General features: G+C 49.6%; 1 protein-coding gene across 1 annotated transcript; it reads left to right on the top strand.

Moving 5' to 3' along the window:
* The first annotated feature begins 1334 nt into the window (after positions 1-1334).
* On the top strand, positions 1335-25353 carry LOC119936939 (extracellular serine/threonine protein kinase FAM20C-like). Its single transcript, XM_038756527.1, has 10 exons — positions 1335-2002; positions 7475-7650; positions 8681-8759; positions 14174-14266; positions 16115-16230; positions 18302-18482; positions 20538-20647; positions 21369-21450; positions 23985-24044; positions 24902-25353. The coding sequence occupies exons 1-10, from the start codon at positions 1542-1544 to the stop codon at positions 25131-25133; spliced, it is 1590 nt and encodes a 529-aa protein (XP_038612455.1). The 5' UTR covers positions 1335-1541; the 3' UTR covers positions 25134-25353.
* Positions 25354-25749: the final 396 nt, after the last annotated feature.

The raw sequence follows: 25749 nt of genomic DNA, 5'->3' as shown, positions 1-25749 counted from the left end.
TAAGCCACACTGAATAGGTAGAGGACGGACCTGGGAATCAGAAGGACCCGGGTTTTTTCCCGGTTCGGCCACTTGTCTGCTGCGTGACCTTGGGCAAGACGCTTCACTTCTCTGGGCCTCGGTTCCCTCATCTGTAAAATGGGGATCATGACCATGAACCCCTTGTGGGACAGGGAATGCATCCAAGCTGATAAGCTTGTTTCTGCCCCATTCATTCATTCATTCAATCGTATTTATTGAGCGCTTACTGTGTGCAGAGCACTGTACTAAGCGCTTGGGAAGTACAAGTCGGCGACCTATAGAGACGGTCCCTACCCAACAGCGGGCTCACAGTCTAGAAGGGGTGAATTCATTCATTCATTCATTCGATCGTATTTTTTGAGCGCTTACCGTGTGCAGAGCACTGGACTAAGCGCTTGGGAAGTACAAGTCGGCAACATCTAGAGATGGTCCCTACCCACCAGCGGGCTCACGCCCCAGCGCTTAGTATGGTACCTGGCACGTAGTAAGCGCTTAACAAACACTATAAAAATTTTTTAAGAACAAGCATCTTTAGTGAGAGCATCCTGAAAGAGGGAACGTGACCAATCAATCAATCAATCAATCGTATTTATTGAGCACTTACTGTGTGCAGAGTACTGTACTAAGCGCTTGGGAAGTACAGGTTGGCAACATATAGAGACAGTCCCTACCCAACAGTGGGCTCACAGTCTAGAAGGGGGAGACAGAGAACAAAACCAAACATATTAACGAAATAAAATAAATACTATCATACTAAGCACTTGGGAGAGTATACTATAACAGAGTGGGTGGACACACAGACCTCTCTAGACCGTAAGCTCGGTGTGGGTAGGGAATGTGACTCCTTATTGTTATAATGTACTGTCCCAAGGGCTTAGTACAGTGCTCTGCACACAGTAAGCGCTCCATAAATACAACTGACTGACTAGAGGCACACAGTCAGCACTCAGTAAATGCCACTGATTGATTGACGGAGAGGAAAACGGCCCCCTTTTTCCTCTCCTCCTCTCCATCCTCCCCACCTCCTTCCCCTCATCATCAATCATCAATCGTATTTATTGAGCGCTTACTACATACAGAGCACTGTACTAAGCGCTTAGCTTTGTACTCATCACTCCGGAATGGGTGGCTTGACATCTGGAACTGTCCCCTGCCCTCTCCCTCTTGGCATGGACTCCTTTGCCACTTATCAGCAGCGATAAAGCCATCCGCTCCCTCGGCCCTCCCCCCCGTGCCCTCCCCTCGGCCTCCAGGTCTTCCCCGACGACAGGCCCGAAGCCCGCCAGGGTCACGCGGGTCTCCCGTCGGTGACACAGTTGGGATCCCTCGGCGGGAGACGGAGCGGCCCACCTGCTTCCGGCTCCCGGAGGGCCACACTCTGACCATTCCGGGGAGCTGGCTTTTCCACCCGGAGCCCTCCCAAGAGGGAAGAGAAATAAGGACGAGCGACTCTTCCCCGCCGCCTCGGCGCAGACGGCCTCCTCGCCTCGGCCTCCCCAGCGGGGCCGGCTCTGGAGGCCATGTACCTCCCTTTGACTCAGAAGTGGCTCAAGAGGAAGGTCAAGGCCCTCTTCCTCCTGCTCATCTCCGTGGCCTTCCTGCTCCACCTGGGCCTGAATCTGGCCCTGCCCGCCAACCCTCACACCTGCTCCTGCCGCAGGCAGGGGGAAGCCGGAGCCGGGCTCCCCGCACCCCACGGTCCCAAGCCCGGGAGCCGTCGGGAGCTGCAGGACTTCAGCAGCAGCAAAGATTCCTTGGAGCAGGGCTCCCGTTTACAGGCTACGGGACCCGCGGGGAGGGAGACCACCGAGGGGGCGGTGGGGAAGGGGCTGGCCCAGGCTGGGAAGAGGTCAAAGCTGGCCGCCCTCTTCGCTCACCCCCTGTACAACCCACCGCCCCGGGTGCTCGGAGAAGAGGACCGGCTGTTCACCGTCAACACTCGGGAGAAATTCATCCTGAAGGGCACCGGTAGTTCGGAATGGTGAGTCCAGGGACCCGACCACTAGGCCCCTATCCCGGATCGCCTTGCCCCAGGGTCTGCAATCCGGCCCCTGCTGGATCCCGCTCCCTAGGTCTCTTCCATCTTCCTAGGTCTCTTCCATTAAGCGCTTAGTCCAGTGCTCTGCACACAGTAAGCGCTCAATAAATACGACTGAATGAATCCTGCATCCCAGATCCTCCCAACCGCTCTCTTCGACCTGGAAAGAGTCAGAACCTTAGCCGGGTGGGCCTTCCCAGCCTAAGGACCGATCCCGGGAGTCGGGGGGAAAAGACACAGCCAAGACCCCTGAGTTCTAGTTCAACTCGTAAGCCGGTGACTTCAGGATCTGTGGCAGGGCGAGAGGTAGTGTTTGTCCTTGGGTTTCACAGGATAGAGAAGGAGAAAATGGGCCAAGGGCTAGGGTAGGGAGTTTAGGTAATTCCAGTGCCGTGGGCAAATCTACTGAGACACTGATTAGTTCCACTCTGTTCCTATCTCCCTCTTTTTTTTCTTTTTTTCCTGGTGATTTTTAAAGGCTTACTATGTGCCCAGCACAGTTCTAGACTGTGAGCCCGCTATTGGGGAAGGAGAAAATGGGCCAAGGGCTAGGGTAGGGAGTTTAGTTAATTCCAGTGCCATGGGCAAATCTACTGAGACACTGATTAGTTCCACTCTGTTCCTATCTCCCTCTTTTTTTTTCTTTTTTTTCTGGTGATTTTTAAAGGCTTACTATGTGCCCAGCACAGTTCTAGACTGTGAGCCCGCTACTGGGGAAGGAGAAAATGGGCCAAGGGCTAGGGTAGGGAGTTTAGTTAATTCCAGTGCCATGGGCAAATTTACAGAGACACTGATTAGTTCCACTCTGTTCCTTATCTCCCTCTTTTTTTTTCTTTTTTTTCTGGTGATTTTTAAAGGCTTACTATGTGCCCAGCACAGTTCTAGACTGTGAGCCCGCTGTTGGGTAGGGACTGTCTCTATGTGTTGCCGACTTGTACTTCCCAAGCGCTTAGTACAGTGCTCTGCACACAGTAAGCGCTCAGTAAATACGATTGATTGATTGATTGATTCTAAGCACCGGGCTAGATACGAGGTAATCTGGTTGGACACGGTCCCTGTCCCGCACGGGGCTTAAAGTTTAGGTAAGAGGGGGTAGGATTTAATCCCCATTTTAAAGATGAGGGAACCGAGGCCCAGAGAAGTGAAATGACTTGACCAAGGTCACGCGGCAGACAAGTAGCAGAGCTGGGGTTAGAAGCCAGGTCCTCTGATTCCCAGGCCTGTGCTCTTTCCTCTAGACCATGCCAATCCCTTAACTATCCTATGCTCCCATGTATTTGTCTGTTCAGATATTGACTTACTCGTTTGTGTTTAGCATTTATAACGATTCTTCCTTCCTCTCCCCCTCGTCCCCCTCTCCATCCCTCTCATCTTACCTCCTTCCCTTCCCCACAGCACCTGTATATATGTATATAGGTTTGTACATATTTATTACTCTATTTATTTATTTATTTATTTTACTTGTGCATATCTATTCTATTCTATTTTATTTTGTTAGTATGTTTGGTTTTGTTCTCTGTCTCCCCCTTTTAGACTGTGAGCCCACTGTTGGGTAGGGACTGTCTCTATATGTTGCCAGTTGGTACTTCCCAAGCGCTTAGTACAGTGCTCTGCACATAGTAAGCGCTCAATAAATACGATTGATGATGATGATGATTCTCATGATTTTTGAAATATTGTACATTTGGCAGTTAAGTCAGCTTGTCTTCCCCACTAGATTGCAAGAACCTTGAGGGCAGGAAATACCGTCTTTGGTTTCTTTTGTATTTTTCTCCCCCACCTGCAGCGCTCTGCATCTGATAGCTCAATCGATGCTATTGGTCATACTATTATTATAATAATAGTATTATGTACATACTAGAAGCCAAGCACTGTGCTAATAATAATGATGGCATTTGTTAAGCGCTTACTATGTGCAAAGCACTGTTCTAAGCGCTGGGGGGGGGGAGGATACAAGGTGATCAGGTTGTCCCGCATGGGGCTCACAGTTATCATCCCCATTTTACAGATGAGGTAACTGAGGCTCCGAGAAGTTAAGTGACTTGCCCAAGGTCACACAGCAGACACGTGGTGGAGCCGGGGTTCGAACCCATGACCTCTGGCTCCAAAGCCCGTGCTCTTTCCACTGAGCCACGCTGCTTCTCCTAAGCTCTGAGTAGATCACGATCATTAGATCCAGTCCCTGTCCCCAACAGGGATCAAGATTTAAAAGCAGCGTGGCTCAGTGGAAAGAGCCCGGGCTTTGGAGTCAGAGGTCATGGGTTCAAATTCCGATTCCACCAATTGCCAGCTGTGTGACTTTGGGCAAGTCACTTCACTTCCCTTTGCCTCAGTTTCCTCATCTGTAAAAGGGGGGTGAAGACTGTGAGCCCCCTGTGGGACAACCTGATCACCTCGTAACCTCCCCAGTGCTTAGAACAGTGCTTTGCCCATAGTAAGCGCTTAATAAATACTATCATTAAAAGCGTGGCATAAGAGATAGAGCATGGACTTGGGAGTGAGAAGCACCTGGGTTTTCATCTCGGCTCTGCCACTCATCTGCTGTGCGACCTTGGGCAAGTCACTTCACTTCTCTGGGCCTCATCTGCAAAATGAGGATTGAGACCATGAGCCCCATGTGGGACACGGACTGTGTCCAATCTGATTAGCTGATATCTACCCCAGCGTTTAGTACAGCGCCTGGCACACAGTAAGCGCTTAACAAACAACGTTTGGGGAAAAAAAAGAGAGGAAGAATGGGCATTTGATTCCCATTTTACAGAGGAGAAGACTGAGGCACAGAGTGGTGAAGTGACTTGCCCAAGGTCCTCCGGCAGGCAAGTGAGAAGCAGGGTGGCTCGGTGGAAAGAGCCCGGGCCTTGGAGTCAGAGGTCATGGGTTCGAATCCCGTCTCCTCCAACGGTCAGCTGTGTGACTTTGGGCGAGTCAGTTAACTTCTCTGGACCTCAGTTCCCTCATCTGTAAAATGGGGATTAAAACTGTGAGCCCCCACCATGGGACAACCTGATCACCTTGTAACCTCCCCAGTGCTTAGAACAGTGCTTTGCACATAGTAAGCGCTTAACAAATTCCATCATTATTATTATTAAGTGGAGGAGCCAGGATGAGAACCCGGGCCTCCAGACTCCCCGGGCTGGGGCTTCTTCCATGAGATTGGTGTCAGTCAGTCGTATTTATTGATCATTCACTGTTTGCAGAACACTGTACTAAGCACTTGGAAGAGTACAGTACAACAACATAATAGACACATTCCCTGCCCACACTGAGCTTACAGACTAGAGGAGGAGCCAGATATTAATATAAATAAATGAAATTACAGATAAGTACATAAATGTCGTGGGGCTGGGAAGGGGGATTCATTCATTCATTCAATCGTATTTATTGAGCGCTTACTGTGTGCAGAGCACTGTACTAAGCGCTTGGGAAGTCCAAGTTGGCAACATATAGACCCCAACAGCGGGCTCACGGTCTAGAAGACTAGGGGATCAATAAAGGGAGGAAGTCAAGTGGTGCAAAAGGGAGTGGGAGAAGAGGGAAGGGGGGCTTAGCCAGGGAAGGCCTCTTGGAGGAGATGGGCCTTCAATAAGGCTTTGAAGGAGGGGAGAGAAATTGTCCGTCGGATATGAGGAGGGAGGGCATTCCAGGCCATAGGCAGAACGTGGGTGAGAGGTTGGCGGTGGGATGGATGAAATCGAGGTAGGGTGAGTAGGTTGGCATTAGAGGGGCGAAGCGTGAGGGCTGGGTGATAATAGGAGAGTAGTGAGGGGATACGAGCGAATAACAATGAGCATTATTATTATTATTATCATCATCATTTTCAAGCCAAGGTGCCCCAAAGCTATGACTCAAATCGAAGAGGGCTCCAGGGACGCTACGGTTTAATATCGTACTCTCCCAAGCTCTGAGTCCAATGCTTTGCACACGTTAAGCACTCAATAAATACGGTTAAATGAATGTTCTGCACACAGTAAACGCTCAATAAATAATAATAATGATGGCATTTATTAAACGCTTACTATGTGCAAAGCACTGTTCTAAGGGCTGGGGAGGTTACAAGGTGATCAGGTTGTCATTCATTTCATTCATTCAATTGTATTTATTGAGTGCTGTACTAAGCGCTTGGGAAGTACAAGTTGGCAACATATAGAAATGGTCCCTACCCAACAGTGGGCTCACAGTCTAGAAGAAGATTGTCCCCCGGTGGGCTCACAGTCTTCATCCCCGTTTTCCAGATGAGGGAACTGAGGCCCAGAGAAGTGAAGTGACTTGCCCAAGTCACACAGCTGGCAAGTGGCGGTGCCGGGATCTGAACCCATGACCTCTGACTCCAAAGCCCGGGCCCTTTCCACTGAGCCACGCTGCTTCTCTGATCACGACTGGCTGACGGCCAAATGGGTGCCCTCAATGCCATCCTCTGAACTGAACTCCACTCACTCGCTCCTTCACCCCATCTCATGCCACAAACCCACTCATTTCCTCCCCCAAGCGCTTAGTACAGTGCTCTGCACAGAGGTTGGAGAGGGCAAGGGGATCAAATGCCTTTAAATGCCCTTAAATGCCATCCCCCGGGCCTGGAATGCCCCCAATCCCTCTGCCCATCCGCCAAGCTAGCTCTCTTCCTCCCTTCAAGGCCCTGCTGAGAGCTCACCTCCTCCAGGAGGCCTTCCCAGACTGAGCCCCTTCTTTCCTCTCCCCCTCGTCCCCCTCTCCATCCCCCTGTCTTACCTCCTTCCCTTCCCCACAGCACCTGTATATATGTATATATGGTTGTACATATTTATTACTCTATTTATTTATTTATTTATTTCACTTGTACATTTCTATCCTACTTATTTTATTTTGTTGGTATGTTTGGTTCTGTTCTCTGTCTCCCCCTTTTAGACTGTGAGCCCACTGTTGGGTAGGGACTGTCTCTATGTGATGCCAATTTGTACTTCCCAAGCGCTTAGTACAGTGCTGTGCACATAGTAAGCGCTCAATAAATATGATTGATTGATTGATTGATTGATTGATTCCTCTCCCCCTCCTCCCCTTCCCCATCCCCCCCGCCTTACCTCCTTCCCTTCCCCACACCACCTGTATATATGTTTGTACGTATTTATTACTCTATTTTATTTGTACATATCTATTCTATCTATTTTATTTTGTTAATATCCTTTGTTTTGTTGTCTGTCTCCCCCTTCTAGCCTGTGAGCCCGCTGTTGGGCAGGGACCGTCTCTAGATGTGGCCAACTTGGACTTCCCAAGCGCTTAGTCCAGTGCCCCGCACACAGTAAGCGCTCAATAAATACGGTTGATTTAAAAGGATGGGCAAGTCCCTTCTGAGACCCTCCCAGGAGAGGGGTCCGGGGAGGATGAGGCGGAGGGGAAGAAGGATGGGGAGAGGGATGGGGCTGACCAGGATCGGGGCCTCAGGGTCAGCGATGATGGAGACCAGAAGGCGGCCGCGACCGGGGACGCGGCCTATGCCACCTACCCAACCTGGCTGCGCTTCCACATTGGCATCAACCGCTACGAGCTGTACCCCCGCCACGACACGCTGGGTCCCATCCTCCTGCAAGAGCTGGCCACGCACAACATCGTCGGCGCAGGTACCGCGGAGACCCCGGCCCCCTCCGGCCCAGGCCCGGCCCAAGGCGCGGGTTCGAGTCCCAGCTCCGCCACTTGTCCGCTGTGTCTCTCGAGGCTCGCTGCGGGCAGGGAGTGTGTCGGTCGATCGTATTTATGGAGCGCTGTGTGCGAAGCACTGTACCGAGCGTTTGGGAGAGTACAACGGAACAACGAACAGACACACTCCCTGCCCAGAGTGCAACAGAACAATAAACAGACATTCCCTGCCCACAGTGAGCTTACAGTCTAGAGTAGGAGACAGACATTAATAGAAATAAATAAATTACAGCTATGGACATAAGTGCTGAGTGGGCGGGATGGGGGAATGAATAAAATTATATTTTTATAGCATACTCTCCCCAGTGCTTGGTACAGTGCTCTGCGCACAATAAGCGCTCAATAATAATAATAAGGATGGCATTTGTTAAGCACTTACTATGTGTAAAGCACTGTTTTAAGTGCTGGGGGGGATACAAGGTCATTTATTCATTCATTCAATCGTATTTATTGAGTGCTTACTGTGTGCAGATCACTGTACTAAGCGCTTGGGAAGTCCAAGTTGACAACATATAGAGACGGTCCCTACCCAACAGTGGGCTCACAGTCTAGAAGGTGATCAGGTTGTCCCACGTGGGGCTCACAGTCTTAATTCTCATGTTACAGATGAGGTAACTGAGGCTCAGAGAAGTTAAGTGACTTGCCCAAGGTCACACAGCAGACATGTGGTGGAGTAGGATTCGAACCCATGACCTCTGACTCCAAAGCCCGTGCTGTTTCCATCGAGCCATGCTCGATTGACTGACTGCCTGTGTGACCTCGGACAAGTCACTTCTCGGTCCTTCCGTTACCTCAGCTGTAAAATGGGGATTACAACTATGAGCCCCACGTAGGACATGGACTGATTGGCTTGTATCTACCCCAATGCTTAGAACAGTACCTGGCACATAGTAAGCGCTTAACAAATACTATAAAAAAAAGGATTCCGGCCGACGTGTGCTTCTCTCCTTCCAGTCCAGAAGTCCGGGGGGACCCAGCTGAAGCTCATCATGACCTTCCCGAACTACGGACAAGCTCTCTTCAAGCCTATGAAGTAAGATCCCTGGGACGTTGGGGCGATGGGGTCCTTGCTGGGGTTCCACCTGTCACCCTGGGGCTCCAAGTTGCTCACCCCCTGGAATTCCCACAGTGTGGGGTGCTGTGGGTGTGGGAAGCCATTCGATTCAGTCTTATTTATCGAGCACTTACCGTGCGCCAAGCACTGTACTAAGCACTTGGGAGAGTACAATAAAACAGAGTTGGTAGACACCTTCCCTGCCCACAACGAGCTCACAGTCGCTCAGCCCCGCACCTCTGTGAGCAGGGGATCCCCTTGTCATCCCCATGAGAAGCAGCGTGGCTCAGTAGGAAAGAGCCTGGGCTTTGGAGTCAGAGGTCATGGGTTCAAATCCTGGCTCTGCCAATTGTCAGCTGTGTGACTTTGGGCAAGTCACTTACCTTCTCTATGCCTCACTTACCTCATCTGGAAAATGGGGATTAAATCTGTGAGCCGCACGAGGGACAACCTGATCACCTTGTAACCTCCCCAAGCGCTTAGAACAGTGCTTTGCACATAGTAAGCGCTTAATAAATGCCATTATTATTATTATTATTATCCCCTTGTCATCCCCATGAGCCCTGGGCCTTGGAGGCTCATCCCTGCAACCCTGTGAGCAGGGGATCCCCTTGTCATCCCCCTCGTCCCCCTCTCCATCCCCCCCATCTTACCTCCTTCCCTTCCCCACAGCACCTGTATATATGTATATATGTTTGTACAGATTTATTACTCTATTTATTTATTTATTTATTTTACTTGTACATATCTATTCTATTTATTTTATTTTGTTAGCATGTTTGGTTTTGTTCTCTGTCTCCCCCTTTTAGACTGTGAGCCCACTGCTGGGTAGGGACTGTCTCTATATGTTGCCAACTTGCACTTTCCAAGCGCTTAGTACAGTGCTCTGCACACAGTAAGCGCTCAATAAATACGACTGATGATGATGATGATGATGATCCCCATGAGCCCCTGGGCCTTGGAGGCTCATCCCTGGAGCCCTGTGAGCAGGGGATCCCCTTGTCATTCCCTGAGCCCCTGGGCCTTGGGGGCTCACCCCTGCATCCCTGTGAGCAGGGGATCCCCTTGTCATCCCCATGAGCCCCTGGACTGGGGCTGGGGGGCTTACCCCCGCACCTCTGTGACTTGGGGGGGGTCCTCCTGTCATTCTCATGAGCCCCTGGACGGGGCTCGGGGGGTTCATAGAGAAGCAGCGTGGCTCAGTGGAAAGAGCACGGGCTTTAGGGTCGGAGGTCGTGGGTTCAAATCCCAGTTCTGCCAATTGTCAGCTGTGTGACTTTGGGCGAGTCACTTCACTTCTCTGGGCCTCAGTTCCCTCCTCTGGAAAATGGGGATGAAGACTGTGAGCCCCCCGTGGGACAATCTGGTCACCTTGTAACCTCCCCAGCGCTTAGAACAGTGCTTTGCACATAGTAAGCGCTTAATAAATGCCATCCTTTTTATGATGATGATGATTATCCCCCATCCCAATGAGTAGGGGGGTCCCCTGAATTGCTGGATTTCCTGACTCACCTGGGGGCGTTGGGTGGTGCGGGGCGACCTCTTGTGGCCGACAGAAGCAACATGCCCAGCTCGGTTGGCGATGGGGGGGTGGGCCCCGACCGGGACATCATTCATTCATTCATTCAGTCCTATTTATTGAGCGCTTACTGTATGCAGAGCACTGGACTATGCGCTTGGGAAGTCCAAGTTGGCCACATCTAGAGCCGGTCCCTACCCAACAGCGGGCTCACGGTCTAGAAAGGGGAGACAGACAACAAAGCAGAACATATTAACAAGGTAAAATAAATAGAATAAATATGTACCAGTAAAATAAATAGAGTCATAAATATGTGCAAACATATATACATATATACAGGCGTTGTGGGGAGGGGAAGGCGGTAAGGCGGGGGGGGATTCATTCATTCAATCGTATTTATTGAGCGCTTACTGTGTGCCGAGCACTGTACTAAGCAGAGTGGCTCAGGGGAAAGAACCCGGGCTTTGGAGTCAAAGGTCATGGGTTCAAACCCCGGCTCCGTCAACTGTCAGCTGTGTGATTTTGGGCAAGTCACTTCACTTCTCTGGGCCTCAGTTACCTCATCTGTAATATGGGGATTAAGACTGTGAGCCCCCCGAGGGACAACCTGATCACCTTGTAACCTCCCTAGCGCTTAGAACAGTGCTTTGCACATAGTAAGCGCTTAATAAATGCCATTATTATTATTATTATTATTATTATTACTAAGCTCTTGGGAAGTACAAGTTGGCAACAATGTGCCCAGGTGTTTCCACGGAGGAGACCTAGTCACCCCACTCGACTCAGCTCAACTCAGGAGGAAGGCGCTCTTTCAGTCAATCAATCAATCGCACTCCCAGCCCCACAGCCCTTCTGTTCAGATCTGTAATTTTATTTCTTTGTTTTGCCCATTATAGACTGTCAGCTCGTTGTGGGCAGGGAATAATAATAATAATAACAATGGCGTTTATTAAGCACTTACTGTGCGCAAAGCACTGTTCTAAGCACTGGGGAGGTTACAGGGTGATTAGGTTCTCCCACGGGGGGCTCCCAGTCTTAATCCCCATTTTCTGGATGAGGTAACTGAGGCCCAGAGAAGTGAAGGCCCTACTGAGAGCTCACCTCCTCCAGAAGGCCTTCCCAGACTGAGCCCCTTCCTTCCTCTCCCCCTTGTCCCCCCTCCATCCCCCATCTTACCTCCTTCCCTTCCCCACAACACCTGTATATATATATGTTTGTACATATTTATTACTCTATTTATTTTACTTGTACATATCTATTCTATTTATTTTATTTTGTTAGTATGTTTGGTTTTGTTCTCTGTCTCCCCCTTCTAGACTGTGAGCCCACGGTTGGGTAGGAACTGTCTCTATATGTTGCCAACTTGTACTTCCCAAGCGCTTAGTACAGTGCTCTGCACACAGTAAGCATTCAATAAATACGATTGATTGATTGATTGATTGATTGATTGAAGTGACTTGCCCAAAGTCACACAGCTGACAATTGGCAGAGCCGGGGTTTGAACCCATGACCTCTGACTTCAAAGCCCGGGCTCTTTCCACTGACCCACGCTGCTTCTCCGTGACTGTGACTTCGGGAATGTGACTGTTCATTGTCGTGCTGTACTCTCCCTAGCGCTTAGTACAGTACTTAGTACTAGTCAGCTGTGTGTGACTTTGGGCAAGTCACTCCACTTCTCCAGGCCTCAGTTCCCTCGTCTGTAAAATAGGGATTAAGACTGTGAGCCCCCCGTGGGACAACCTGATCTCCTTGTAACCTCCCCAGTGCTTAGAGCAGTGCTTTGCACATAGTAAGCGTTTAATAAATGCTAATGTTATTATTATTATTACAGTGCCCTGCACATAGTAAGTGCCCAATAAGTACGATTGATGGATTTACAGAGCGCCCTAGTGTGTAGAGCACTGAAGGGAATCAGAACGGTTTGGTTTCTGGTTGGGAGGTCACACATGACTCACCTCACACCCAATATGCCAATCTCCCTGTGAGCTGGCCCCTTTTATTGTTTGTTTCCAGTTTTTGTTAAACCCTTACTACATTTTTGTTAAGCCCTTACTAAGCCCTTACTCCAAGAAGCAGCACGGCTCAGTGGAAAGAGCCCGGGCTTTGGAGTCAGAGGTCATGGGTTCAAATCCCCGCTCCGCCACTTGTCAGCTGTGTGACTTTGGGCAAGTCACTTCACTTCTCTGGGCCTCAGTTCCCTCATCTGTAAAATGGAACTAAGACTGTGAGCCCCCCGAGGGACAACCTGATCACCTTGTAACCTCCCCAGCGCTTAGAACAGTGCTTTGCACATAGTAAGCGCTTAATAAATGCCATTATTATTATTATGTGTCAGGCACTGCCTAGTGACAAGAGCATGGCCTTGGGAGTCAGAGGTCGTGGGTTCTAGTTGCGGCTTTGCCACTTGTCTGCTGTGTGACCTTGGGCAAGTCACTTCACTTTTCTGTGCCTCAGTTAACTCATCTGTAAAATGGAGATTAAGACTGGGAGCCTCATGTGGGACAGGGACTGTGTCCAACCTGAGCCCCACTTGGGACAAGCTGATCACCTTGTATCCCCCCCAGCGCTTAGAACAGTGCTTCGCACATAGTAAGTGCTTAACAAATGTCATCATTATTATTATTATTACCTTATATCTACCCCAGTGCTTTGAACAATGCTTGGCACATAGTAAATGCTTAAGAAATACCATAATTATAAAGCAGCGTGGCTCAGTGGAAAGAGCCCAGGTTTGGGAGTCAGAGGTCATGGGTTCAAATCCCAGCTCCACCGATTGTCAGCTGTGTGACTTTGGGCGAGTCACTTCACTTCTCTGGGCCTCAGTTCCCTCATCTGTAAAATGGGGATGAAGACTGTGAGCCCCCCGAGGGACAACCTGATCACCTTGTATCCTCCCCAGTGCTTAGAACAGTGCTTTGCACATAGTAAGCACTTAACAAATGCCATTATCATCATCATCAATCGTATTTATTGAGCGCTTACTGTGTGCAGAGCACTGTACTAAGCACTTGGGAAGTACAAATTGGCAACATATAGAGACAGTCCCTACCCAACAGTGGGCTCACAGTCTAAAAGGGGGATTATTATTATTATTATTATTATTATTACTAAGTGCTGGGGTAATACAAGATAAACAGGATAGACACAGTCCATGTCATCATCATCATCATCATCATCAATCGTATTTATTGAGTGCTTACTATGTGCAGAGCACTGTACTAAGCGCTTGGGAAGTACAAATTGGCAACATATAGAGACAGTCCCTACCCAACAGTGGGCTCACAGTCTAAAAGGGGGATTATTATTATTATTATTATTATTATTACTAAGTGCTGGGGTAATACAAGATAAACAGGATAGACAGTCCATGTCATCATCATCATCATCATCATCAATCGTATTTATTGAGCGCTTACTATGTGCAGAGCACTGTACTAAGCGCTTGGGAAGTACAAATTGGCAACATATAGAGACAGTCCCTACCCAACAGTGGGCTCACAGTCTAAAAGGGGGAGACAGAGAACAAAACAAAACATACTAACAAAATAAAATAAATAGAATAGATATGTACAAATAAGAGTAAAAAATATGTACAAACATATATACAAATACATATACATACATATATATGTCCCAAATAGGCTCACAGTCTTAACCCCCATTTTGCAGATGTGGGAACTGAGGCCCAGAGAAGTGAAGTGGCTTGCCCAATGTCACACGGCAGACATGTGGGCAGAGCTGGGTTTAGAACCCAGGTCCTCCTGACGTCCAGTTCTGTCCACCATCCTGGAGCTGGAGGTGGGGGGGGTTGCACCAGGCCCCCACCCTCTACACAGGGACCAAAGCCCCAGCCCCTTTCCCCACCCTGTTCCAGGCAGACCCGAGACCAGGAGACCCCCGCAGATTTCTTCTACTTCTCTGACTTTGAGCGACACAATTCGGAAATCGCAGCTTTTCACCTGGACAGGTGAGTCATCCCCTTCATCATCAGTTGTATTTATTGAGCGCTTTGTGAGCACAGAGCACCGTACTAAGCGCTTGGGAGAGTCATCTGCAAAACGGGGCTTCAATCCCTGTTCTCCTTCCTTTTTAGACCGTGAGTCCCGCGTGGAACCTGACCCCAGTGCTTACAACAGAGCTAGGTACATAGCAAGGGCTTAACAAATATCACAATTATTAAATCCCGGCTCCACCACTTGTCAGCTGTGTGACTTTGGGCAAGTCACTTAACTTCTCTGTGCCTCAGTTACCTCATCTGTAAAATGGGGATTAAGACTGTGAGCCCTATGTGGGACAACCTGATCACCTTGTAACCTCCCCAGCACTTAGAACAGTGCTTTGCACATAGTAAGCGCTTAATAAATGCAGTAATAATAATAATAATAATAATAATTATTATTATTATTATTATTTACAGAGTTGGTAGACACGTTCCCTGCCCACAGTGAGCTTACACTCCCACCCAGAAAAACCCTAATCCTCAACCCCAGGGCACATTCCCTCAGGGCTGCAGAAGACAACCAGGGCTAGCCAGAAAGAGGCCACTGCTAGTCAAAAGGCCACTTGGACCACTGGATCTGGCCCTTAAGTTCTCTTTGCTCCAATCCCTTCTCTGAGGGGAAGTAGATTCCCACTTTCATATTTAAAGGATGGATTTCTCACGTTTAGAAATAATGCACTTTAGGATATTTAAAAAGCGTGATTAAATATCAGGGTTTAAATTTAAAACCTTTCTGCTTAATTTTAGCTTGTAATTTTGCAATTCTCGCATGGCAAGAGTTCCTTCAGTAATATTACTCCTCTCTGGCATCTGCAAGCGACCCATGGGTCTAAACAAGTGTGCAACAGTGCAGCTACATGTGTTTTGTTTTTTAAAATGGTATTTGTCAAGTACTTACATTGTGCCAGGCACTGTTCTAAGCACTGGGATAGGTACGAGATCATCAGATTGGATACAGTCCATGTCCCACATGGGACTGACAGTCTTAATCCCCATTTTACAGATGAGGGAACCGAGAAAGAGAGAGGTTAAGTGACTTCTAAATGCTGGGAAAGAGTAAACAGGTGGGGAAGCAGCATGGCCAAATGGAAAGAGCATGGGCCTGGGTATCAGAGGACCTGGATTCAAATCCCGGCTCAGTGTGATCTGGGCAAGTCACTTAACTTCTCTGTGCCTCAGTTCCTTCAACTGTAAAATGGGGATTCAATCCTACTCCCTCCTACATAGACTATGAGCCCCATATGCAACAGGGACTGTGTCCAAACCAATAAACGTGTATCTACCCCAGCGCTTAGAAAAGTGCTGCACACATAGTGAGCGCTTAACAAATACATTAGCACCTGCCTGCAGCTCACCGGCGACGTCCTCACAGTCCCCAGGCTCTGGCCATCCACTAATCTGTTGTGTCCAGCATGGGCCCCTTCCGTCAGCCCATTCCCCAGGCTCCAGTCACCAGATTAATCAATCAATCAATCGTATTTATTGAGCTCTTACTGTGTGCAGAGCACTGTAGTAAATGCTTGGGAAGTACAATTTGGCAACATATAGAGACAGTCCCTACCCAACAGTGGGCTCACAGTCTAAAAGGGGGAGAACAAAACCAAACATACTAACAAAATAAAATAGAATAGATATGTACAAGTAAAATAAATAAATAAATAGAGTAATAAATATGTACAAACATATATACATATATACAGATTAGAGCATGGCCCTCTGGCCCCCATCCTTCAGGACCCCCCTCCACCTTGTCGCCCGCTCCCCCACTGCCATTTCTGGGCCTAGGCGAGGGTCCCTGTGGTCTCTCCCGAGCAGGATCCTGGACTTCCGCAGAATCCCCCCTGCAGCCGGCCGCATAGTGAACATCACCAAGGAGGTCCGGGACATCACCACTGACAGGAAGCTGAGGAAAACCTTCTTCATTTCCCCAGGTGGACCCGTCCCCCATCCCCCTCCCCACCCCCTGGGGCAACCACCCCCAGGATGGGGTCCTCACCATATACTGGAGCAGCTACTACCCTGTTAATAATGAGAATAATAATAATTTTTACGGTATTTGTTAAGTACTTCTATGTCGAGCTCTGTCTCAAAGCAGCGTGGTCCTAATGAGAAGCAGTGTTTGCTGGTGAGCAGAGCAGAATCAGAAGGACCTGGGTTTTAATTCTAGCTGCTGCTTGACCTTGGGCGAGTATCTTCACTTCTCTGGGCCTCGGTTACCTCATCTGTAAAATGGGGATTAAGACTTTGAGCCCCATGTGGGGCATGGAATAATAATAATGGTGTTTATTAAGCACTTACTATGTGCAAAGCACTCTTCTAAGCACTGGGGAGGTTACAAGGTGATCAGGGTGTCCCACGTGGGGCTCACAGTCTTTAATCCCCGTTTTACAGATGAGGGAACTGAGGCACAGAGAAGTGAAGTGACTTGCCCAGAGTCACACAGCTGACAATCGGCGGAGCCGGGATTTGAACCTATGACCTCTGACTCCCAAGCCTGTGCTCTTTCCATTGAGCCACGCTGGAATGTGTTCAAGCTGATTGTCTTGTATCTACCCCAGCGCTTAGAACGGAGCTTGGCACATAGTAAATTTACACTTAACAGATACCATTAAAAAAAAAAGCAGTCTCATGGGTTCAGTCTGCTGGATTGGTTAAGGCGAGGAACCCAGCAATATCCTCTGGCCTGTGATTCTGCTTCCTCACCTCTCTCCACCCAACGGGCCTGAGCCCTGAGGCGTCTATGGAGGCGTCAGTCCCGTGTGCCCCAGGCTGACTGGCTCCGACTCCAACCAGGTTCAGCCGGCTCTGACTCACAGGCCAGAAGGGACGGAATCAATCAATCAATCAATCAATCGTATTTACTGAGCGCTTACTGTGTGCAGAGCACTGTACTAAGCGCTTGGGAAGTACAAGTTGGCAACATATAGAGACAGTCCCTACCCAACAGTGGGCTCACAGTCTAGAAGGGGGAGACGGACAACGAAACCAAACATACTAACAAAATAAAATAAATAGAATAGATATGTACAAGTAAAATAAATAGATAAATAGAGTAATAAATATGTACAAACATATATACATATATACAGGTGCTGTGGGGAAGGGAAGGAGGTAAGATGGGGGGATGGAGAGGGGGACGAGGGGGAGAGGAAGAAAGGGGCTCAGTCTGGGAAGGCCTCCTGGAGGAGGTGAGCTCTCAGCAGGGCCTTGAAGGGAGGAAGACAGCTAGCTTGGCGGATGGGCAGAGGGAGGGCATTCCAGGCCCGGGGGATGACGTGGGCCGGGGGTCGATGCCGGGACAGGCGAGAACGAGGTCAATCAATCATATTTACTGAGCGCTTACTGTGTGCAGAGCACTGTACTAAGCGCTTGGGAAGTATAAGTTGGCAACATATAGAGACAGTCCCTACCCAACACTGGGCTCACAGTCTAAAAGACTAAAAGTCTAAAAGACGGAAGGAAGTCCCCCAGCGCAAAGGGACCAGGGCAGCTGGGGAGCACCCCCTCCTTCCCTCCCTTACTCCCCACTATAATAATGATAATAATAATGATGATGGTATTTGTTAAGCGCTTACTATGTGCAAAGCACTGTTCTAAGCGCTGATCTTCATCCGCCTACAGCAGCTTAAGTCTAAGCCAGCCTGTCGGGGCAACAGGGTCAAGGGGTGACTGGTTCCAGCAGAGGCTTGGGAACCTTACTGGGCCGTGGGACGGAGGGGGTGAGACAAGATGGGGGCTCCAGCTGGGACATCCCAGTCCCATGGATTCTGCGGAATGGTTCGTTTTTGAGCCGAGGTGCGGGGGTGGAGCTGGTGGTCTCGGCCCGGGGAGCTCAGTCAGGTCTGAGGACTCGGGGGGCTGGACGGAGCGGAAAGCTTGGGCCCAGCCATGAGGCAGGATCTCGGTGAGGTCCAAAGGAGGGAGGTCCCCCTTGGGCCACCCCGGGTCTGTTGGAGGGGCTCCCCGTCTCCCGCTCACATGCAGTCTCCTCCGCCTCCCCAGCGGGCAACGTGTGCTTCTTCGGCGTGTGCTCGTACTACTGTTCCACGGAGCACGCCCTGTGCGGGAAGCCTGACCTGCTGGAGGGCTCCCTGGCCGCCTTCCTGCCCAACCCCACTCTGGCCAAACGCCACAGTTGGCGCAGCCCCTGGAGACGCTCCTACAGCAAGAGCAAGAAAGCAGTGTGAGCAGCGGTTCGGGGGGTGGTGGTGGTGGTTGGGGGGGAGGAGAGCCGGGAGGGGCCCTAGAAGGGTGGGATAGAGGGACAAGGGGATGGGATTATTACATATATATATATAGGGATTATATATTATATATTATTATATTAATAATAGTAATATAATTGATATTAATAATTAATATTAATTAATAATATTAATAATATATTATTATATATGGGATTATTATTATACATTCCTGTATATATGTTTGTACATATTTATTACTCTATTTATTTATTTATTTATTTTATTTGTACATATCTATTCTATTTATTTTATTTTGTTAGTATGTTTGGTTTCGTTCTCTGTCTCCCCCTTTTAGACTGTGAGCCCACTGTTGGGTAGGGACTGTCTCTATATGTTGCCGATTTGTACTTCCCAAGCGCTTAGTACAGTGCTCTGCACATAGTAAGCGCTCAGTAAATACGATTGATGATGATGATGATGATGATGATGATGATGGGAGCCTGTCAATCAACCAGTGGTCCATAGTTCAAATCAATCACTGAGCGTATTTATTGAGCACTTGCGTGCAGAGCATTGTACTAAGCATTTGGGAGCGTATTCATTCCCTCTATCTTATTTGTTGAGCGCTTACTGTGTGCAAAGCACTATACTAGGCGCTTGGGAGAGTACAGTAGAACAATAAACAGACACGTTCCCTGCCACAACAAGCTTCCAATATAACAGAGTCGGTAGACACGTTCCCTGCCCACGACGAGCTTACAGTCTTGAGGGAGAAACAGACAGTCAAAGAAAGAAAGAAAACTACAGATATAGACATAAGTGCTGTTGGGGGATGAATAAAGGGAGCAAATCAGGGCGGCACAGACGGGGGAGTGAGAAGAGGAAAGGAAGGCTTAGTCAGGTTAGGCCTCTTGGAGGAGATGGGCCTTCAAGACGGAATGCTTCACGACTTTGTAAGGCAGCCCCCGTCCCTGCCCTCCGGGAGCTTACCACCTCTAGGTTAGAGAGAGAGAGAGGTTGGGGCTCCCAGTAAGTCCATCTGGGGATGGGATGGGGGACACTGGGGCTGGGTTAGTGGGAGCCACTGGCTCTGACTTGGTACCCACTCCTCTGACAGCCACATCCTGACACACCCAGGCACTATACTACGAGCTAGTATAGATACAAAGTAGATATAGATACAAGGTAACAAGGTTGGTCACAGTTCACCTATTTTTTTCTGATGGTATTGACGCCCGTCTGCTTGTTTTGTTTTGTTGTCTGTCTCCCCCTTCTAGACTGTGAGCCCGTTGTTGGGAAGGGATTGTCTCTATCTGTTGCCGAATTGTACTTCCCAAGCGCTTAGTACAGTGCCCTGCACACAGTAAGCGCTCAATAAATACGATTGAATGAATTTAAGAGCCCAGGACTGGCAGGCGAGACAGCAGGGTTCTAATGTTGGCTCTGCCCCTGGCCTGCTCTGAGACCTTGGGCAAGACATTTAATCCCTCTTTATCCCAGTTTCTTCCCCTGTAAAATGGGGACCAAATCCCTGTTTCATTCATTCATAATAATAATAACAATGGCATTTGTTAAGCGCTTACTATGTGCCAAGCACTGTTCTAAGCGCTGGGGGGGGATACAAGGTATTCAGATTGTCCCACATAGGGCTCACAGTCTTAATCCCCATTTCACAGATGAGGTAACTGAGGCACAGAGAAGTTAAGTGACTTGCCCAAAGTCACACAGCTGACCTCTGACTCCCAAGCCCATCCTCTTTCCACTGAGCTATGCTGCTTCTCATTCATTCAGTAGTATTTTTTGAGCGCTTAGTGTGCGCAGAGCACTGTCATAAGCACTTGGGAAAGTACAATATAGCACTCAAGAGAGACAATCCCTGCCCACAGTGAGCTCACAGTTTCCTTTCCTGTTAGACTGGGAATCCCATGTGGGACAGGGACTGTGTCCTATCTATATTGTCTCTACCCCAGGGTTTAGTGCAGTGCATGGCACTTAGGAAGCGCTTAACAAGTGACATTATTATCATTATTGTTATTATTTTATTCTATTAGGTGGGAAGGGAACCCAGATTACTGTACCCGTGTGAGGCAAACGCCGCCCTATGACAAGGGTTCCCACCTGCTAAACCTCATCGACATGACCATCCTGGACTTCCTCATGGGTGAGAGCGGGGGTCCTAGTGGGGCTGGGATTCCTCCCCCTGCTTGGGCTCCTCCCCCCTACCGCAGCCCCTCCCCGGGACTAATCAATCAATCGTATTTATTGAGCGCTTACTGTGTGCAGAGCACTGTACTAAGCGCTTGGGAAGTGCAGAAGTTCTTCCCCAGCATGGCTTAGTGGAAAGAGTGCAGACTTGGGAGTCAGAGGTCATGGGTTCTCATCCTGGCTCCGCCACTTGTCAGCTGTGTGACTTCAGACAAGTCACTTCTCTTCTCAGTGCCTCAGTTCCCTCATCTGGAAAATGGGGATTAAGACTGTGAGCCCCACTTGGGACAACCTGATTATCTTGTATCTACCCCAGCGCTTCGAACAGTGCTTGGCACATAGTAAGTGCTTAACAAATATCATTATTATTATTACTACCTCAGCTCCTCCCCCTGAGCAGCCTCTTTCCCCTGAACTCCCTCCCTGTGCGAGGTTCTCTTCCCATCTGGGGTCTGCTGGCCCCCAGCCAGCCCCTCCCCAGATAAACACAGAGTTTATCTGTGTTTATAAACACACACTTTGCACAGAGTAAGCGCTTAACTAATGCCATAATTACTATTATTATTATTATAAACCGGAAACCCACCCCCTCCTACCAACCTTTCCACCCACAGCCCTCCCAGAGGGGCTCCCCTGTTCATTTTCTCCCTTTTCCGACTCTCCTCTCTGCCTCCCAGGGAACCTGGACCGACATCACTATGAAACCTTCGAGAAGTTTGGCAACGAGACCTTCCTGCTTCACCTGGACAATGGACGGGGGTGAGGCTGGGGGTGAAGCCATGGGGTGAGGCCGCGGTGGTGAGCCTAGGGAGGAGGAAGGCTCCTCTGTCCGGGGATGGGGCTGCCAATTCAGGGTTTTTTTATGCTATCTGTTAAGCACTTACTCTGTGCTTAGAACAGTGCCTGGCACATAGTAAGCGCTTAACAAATACCATCATTATTATTATGTGTTATGCCCTGTTCTGAGCTTTAGGGTAGATACTGCTTTCTCAGGTTGGACTGAGTCCCTGCCCACATGGCAGGCTAAGTAGGAGGGAGCAGCATTGAATCCCCATTTTGCAGTGGAGGAAACAGTGGCACTGAGCAGTTAAATGAAGAAGCTAAGTGACTTGCCCAAGGTCACACAGCAAGCAAATGTCAGAAGATTAGAACCCAAGTCCTCTGACTCTCAGCCCTGGGCTCTTTCCATTACGCCATGCTGCTTCCCGGTTGACTTGAATAATAATAATAATAATAATGACGGCATTTATTAAGCATTTACTACTACTACTACTACTAATAAAAATGATGGCATTTATTAAGCACTTACTATGTGCAAAGCACAGTTCTAAGCCCTGGGGAGGTTACAAGGTGATCGGGTTGTCCCACGGGGGGCGGGGGCTCACATTTTACAGATGAGGTAACTGAGGCCCAGAGAAGTGAAGTGACTTGCCCAAAGTCACACAGCTGACAATTGGCGGAGCCGGGATTTGAACCCATGACCTCTGACTCCAAAGCCCGGGCTCTTTCCACTGAGCCACGCTGCTTCTAGAATACAGCCAGTTCTCTGCCTAGCACAGATGTCAGGGGTTGAGAGGTTGCGTCTTGCATGGATTCAGTCATGGGACCAGGGAGAGGACCCCACCATCCCCAAGAATACCCCCCTCCTCCTCCTCTTCCTCCCTGCCACCCCTGTGGTTAACTAGGCTTGGGCAGGGTCAATCTCCCTGGGGTTTCCCTCCTAGAAAAGGTTCAAAACCACTGGCATCTGCCCGCAAAGCTTCTCATTGGTACCTCCGTGGCCCCCGTCACGGTCAGAGAGGGAAAATGTCTGGAAGTTCAGAGGGAGGAAGAAGGAGGGTCTTCTCTCTAAAAGAGAAATTTTAGGGAAAGCGAATGCTCATGTAACATTTCAATTTTCCTTGAATGAAAAGATGCAGGCCCATGTTTTATATGAACAAGAGCACAGATGCCCATGAACATAGAGAAGCAGTGTGGTCTAATAACTGGCGTGGCTCAGAGAAGCAGCGTGGCTCAGTGGAAAGAGCACGGGCTTTGGAGTCAGAGGTCATGGGTTCAAATCCCAGCTCCTCCGATTGTCAGCTGTGTGACTTTGGGCAAGCCACATAACTTCTCTGGGCCTCAGTTACCTCATCTGTAAAATGGGGATGAAGACTGTGAGCCCCCCGTGGAACAAGCTGATCACCTTGTAACCTCCCCAGCGCTTAGAACAGTGCTTTGCACATAGTAAGCGCTTAATAAATGCCATCATCATCATCATGTCTGCTGTGTGACATTGGGCAAGTCACTTAACTGCTTGGAGCCTCAGTCACCTCATCTGTAAAATGGGGATGATGACTGCGAGCCCCACGAGGGACAACCTGATCACCTTGTAATCTCCCCAGCGGTTAGAACAGTGCTTTGCACATAGTAAGCGCTTAACAGATGCCATCATCATATATATGTATGTATATATATATTACGGGTGTGTCCGTATAAGTGCTGTGGGACTGAGGGTGGGTTGAGTATTAAGTGCTGAAAGGATTCAGATAGAAGAGCAAAGGGCGATGCAGAAGGGAGAGGGAGCAGAGGAAATGAGGGCTTAGTCGGGGAAGGCTTCCTGGAGGAGATAGGATTTTAATAAGAGGTGTGGGCTGGGCTGTAGAAGAGAAGTCAGCGAGGTACAGTAGGAAGGGGTGAGCTGATTGATCCATCAGTCAATCATATTTATTGAGCGCTGACTGACTGCAGAGCACTGTACTAAGCACTCAGGAGAGTACCACAGAACAATGCGCTTAGAACAGTGCTTTGCACATAGTAAGCGCTTAACAAATGCCAATATTATTATTATTATTATTATTATTATTATTATTATTATTATGATTAATAGAGCACAGGCCTGAGAGTCAAAAGGACCTGGGTTCTGATCCCGGCTCTGCCGCTTAACTGCTGTGTGATCTTGAGTGAATCAGTTAACACCTCTGAGCCTCAGTTACCTCATCTGTAAAATGGGGATTAAGACTGTGTGCCCTATGAAGGACAGGGACTGTGTCCAACCTGATTAGCTTGTGTCTACCCCAGCACTTTAGTATAGTGCCTGGCCCACAGTAAGCGCTTAACAAATACCACTGAAAAGAAAAGTTCCCGGTTTCAGGCCCAGTCTCTTGCCTGCACCTCTGTAAGCTCGTTGTGCACAGGGAAACCGTCTGTTTATTGTTCAGTCGTATTTTCCCAAGAGCTTAGTACAGCCACTGTGCCCACAATAGGTGCTCAATAAACACGATTGACTGAATTCTCCTCCTCCCCCTCCTCAGGTTTGGCCGCCACTCTCACGATGAGTTCTCCATCCTGGCTCCGCTGGAACAGTGCTGCAGGTGAGACCCTCCCAGTCCCACCCTCTGCCCTCCTTCTCGCCCGCTGCTCCACGACTCAGCCAGCCCGGGGGCCGCTTTGGACAATTCCCTTCCCACTTTTCCCTGGTCTGGCTCCCAGCAGCTGCAGCAGAGCTCTGGGCTGGTCAGAGGGGGATACCAGCAGAGGCAGGCCAGGCCTTAAATGAGGATGGGGGAGCAGAGAAAGAAGGCTGAATGCCAAGGAGCCTCTGGGAACGGAGCCTTTTCTGAGAATGGTCTGGAATGGGGTGCCGGGAGAGAGAGGATTCAGAAGAACCCAGCTGTCCCTATATGAGGGAGGGGAGTGCAAAAAAAGAGAGGATTGACAACTGGTATGATTGGCGGGGGGGACGGTGAAGCCAATGGAGAGGGAAAGGGGAGGTTGGAAGCAGGGTGGGGAGAGCGGAGAGGGAGGGAGAAGAAAGGAAGATTCCTGGGAAAAGCTTGGATTTTCCCTTGAAGAAGCCTGGGAGAGAGGGGTTGCGAGAGGGGGTCATTGACGGGAGGCCGGGGCGGGAGACGAGAATCGAGGACCAGGGTAGAGTGGAGGATCGGGCCGAGATTTCCCAGAAACCAGAGTGGAGGGAGGCAGCTGCCAAGCCTGGCCTCAGACCACCGCGATCGACCCTTGGGAGAGTGACCGTAAGCTCGTTGTGGGCAGGGAACGTGTCTGTTTATCATTATAGCGTATTCTCCCAAGCGATTAGTATAGTGCTCCGCACGTAGTAAGCACTCAATAAATACAATGGACCGACTGACTTCAGTAAGCCAGGACCGCTGTAGGAACCGGGTGAGGAAAACGGCCCGGTAACGGCTCCCTCGGCCTGCCTGCCGTCCAGGATGAAGAAGTCGACCTTTGCGCGCCTCCAGCTCCTGGCCACGGAGCCCTACCGCCTGAGCGACGTCATGCGTGAGTCCCTGGCCTCCGACCGGCTGAGCCCACTGCTGACCGAGCCCCACCTGGCCGCCCTGGACCGACGGCTGCGGGCCGTGCTGGCCCTGGTGGAGCGCTGCGTGGCCCGGGTGGGGCCCGACGCGGTCCTGGCCGACGACCCGAGCGGGCTGAGCTGAGGACCCCCCAGGTTCTCCCCTCCCACTGCCTCTGTCCCCGACAAGCCCTTGGCTCCAGGGCCCCTGGTGGGATGGGCGCAGGAGGAGATGCTCCATCTCCTCCTTCCTGAGCATCCAGGAAGCCTGCCCTTGAGACTTTCTGGGGGTGATGATAATGATGAGGATGATGATGCTTATGGTATTTGCTAAATTTTTACCGTGTGCCAAGCAGGGTGGCCTAGTGGATCAGACATGGGAATCAGAAGGACCTGGGTTTTAATCCCAGCTCCACCACTGGAAGTTTAAGTTCTTGGTGCCACAGTTACCTCATCTGTAAAACGGGGATTAAGACTGTGAGCCCCACGTGGGATTTGGACTGCATCCAACCTGATTATTTTGTATCTATCCCAGTGCTTAGTACTGTGCCTGGCACATAGTAAGTGCTTAACAAATGCCATTTAAAAGGTACCCTTCTAAGTACAGGGGTAGATTCAAGGTAATGACATTTAATTCTGTTTGTTCTGACGACTTTGACACCTGTCTACATGTTTTGTTTCGTAGTCTGTCACCCCCTTCTAGACTGTGAGCCCGTTGTTGGGTAGGGACCATCTCTAGATGTTGCCAACTTGTACTTCCC

This window comes from Tachyglossus aculeatus, chromosome 14 (assembly GCF_015852505.1).
Source record: "Tachyglossus aculeatus isolate mTacAcu1 chromosome 14, mTacAcu1.pri, whole genome shotgun sequence".
NCBI classification, from domain to species: domain Eukaryota; kingdom Metazoa; phylum Chordata; class Mammalia; order Monotremata; family Tachyglossidae; genus Tachyglossus; species Tachyglossus aculeatus.
Note: the sequence above shows the minus strand (reverse complement) of the source record. Positions and strands in the feature narration are given on the sequence as shown.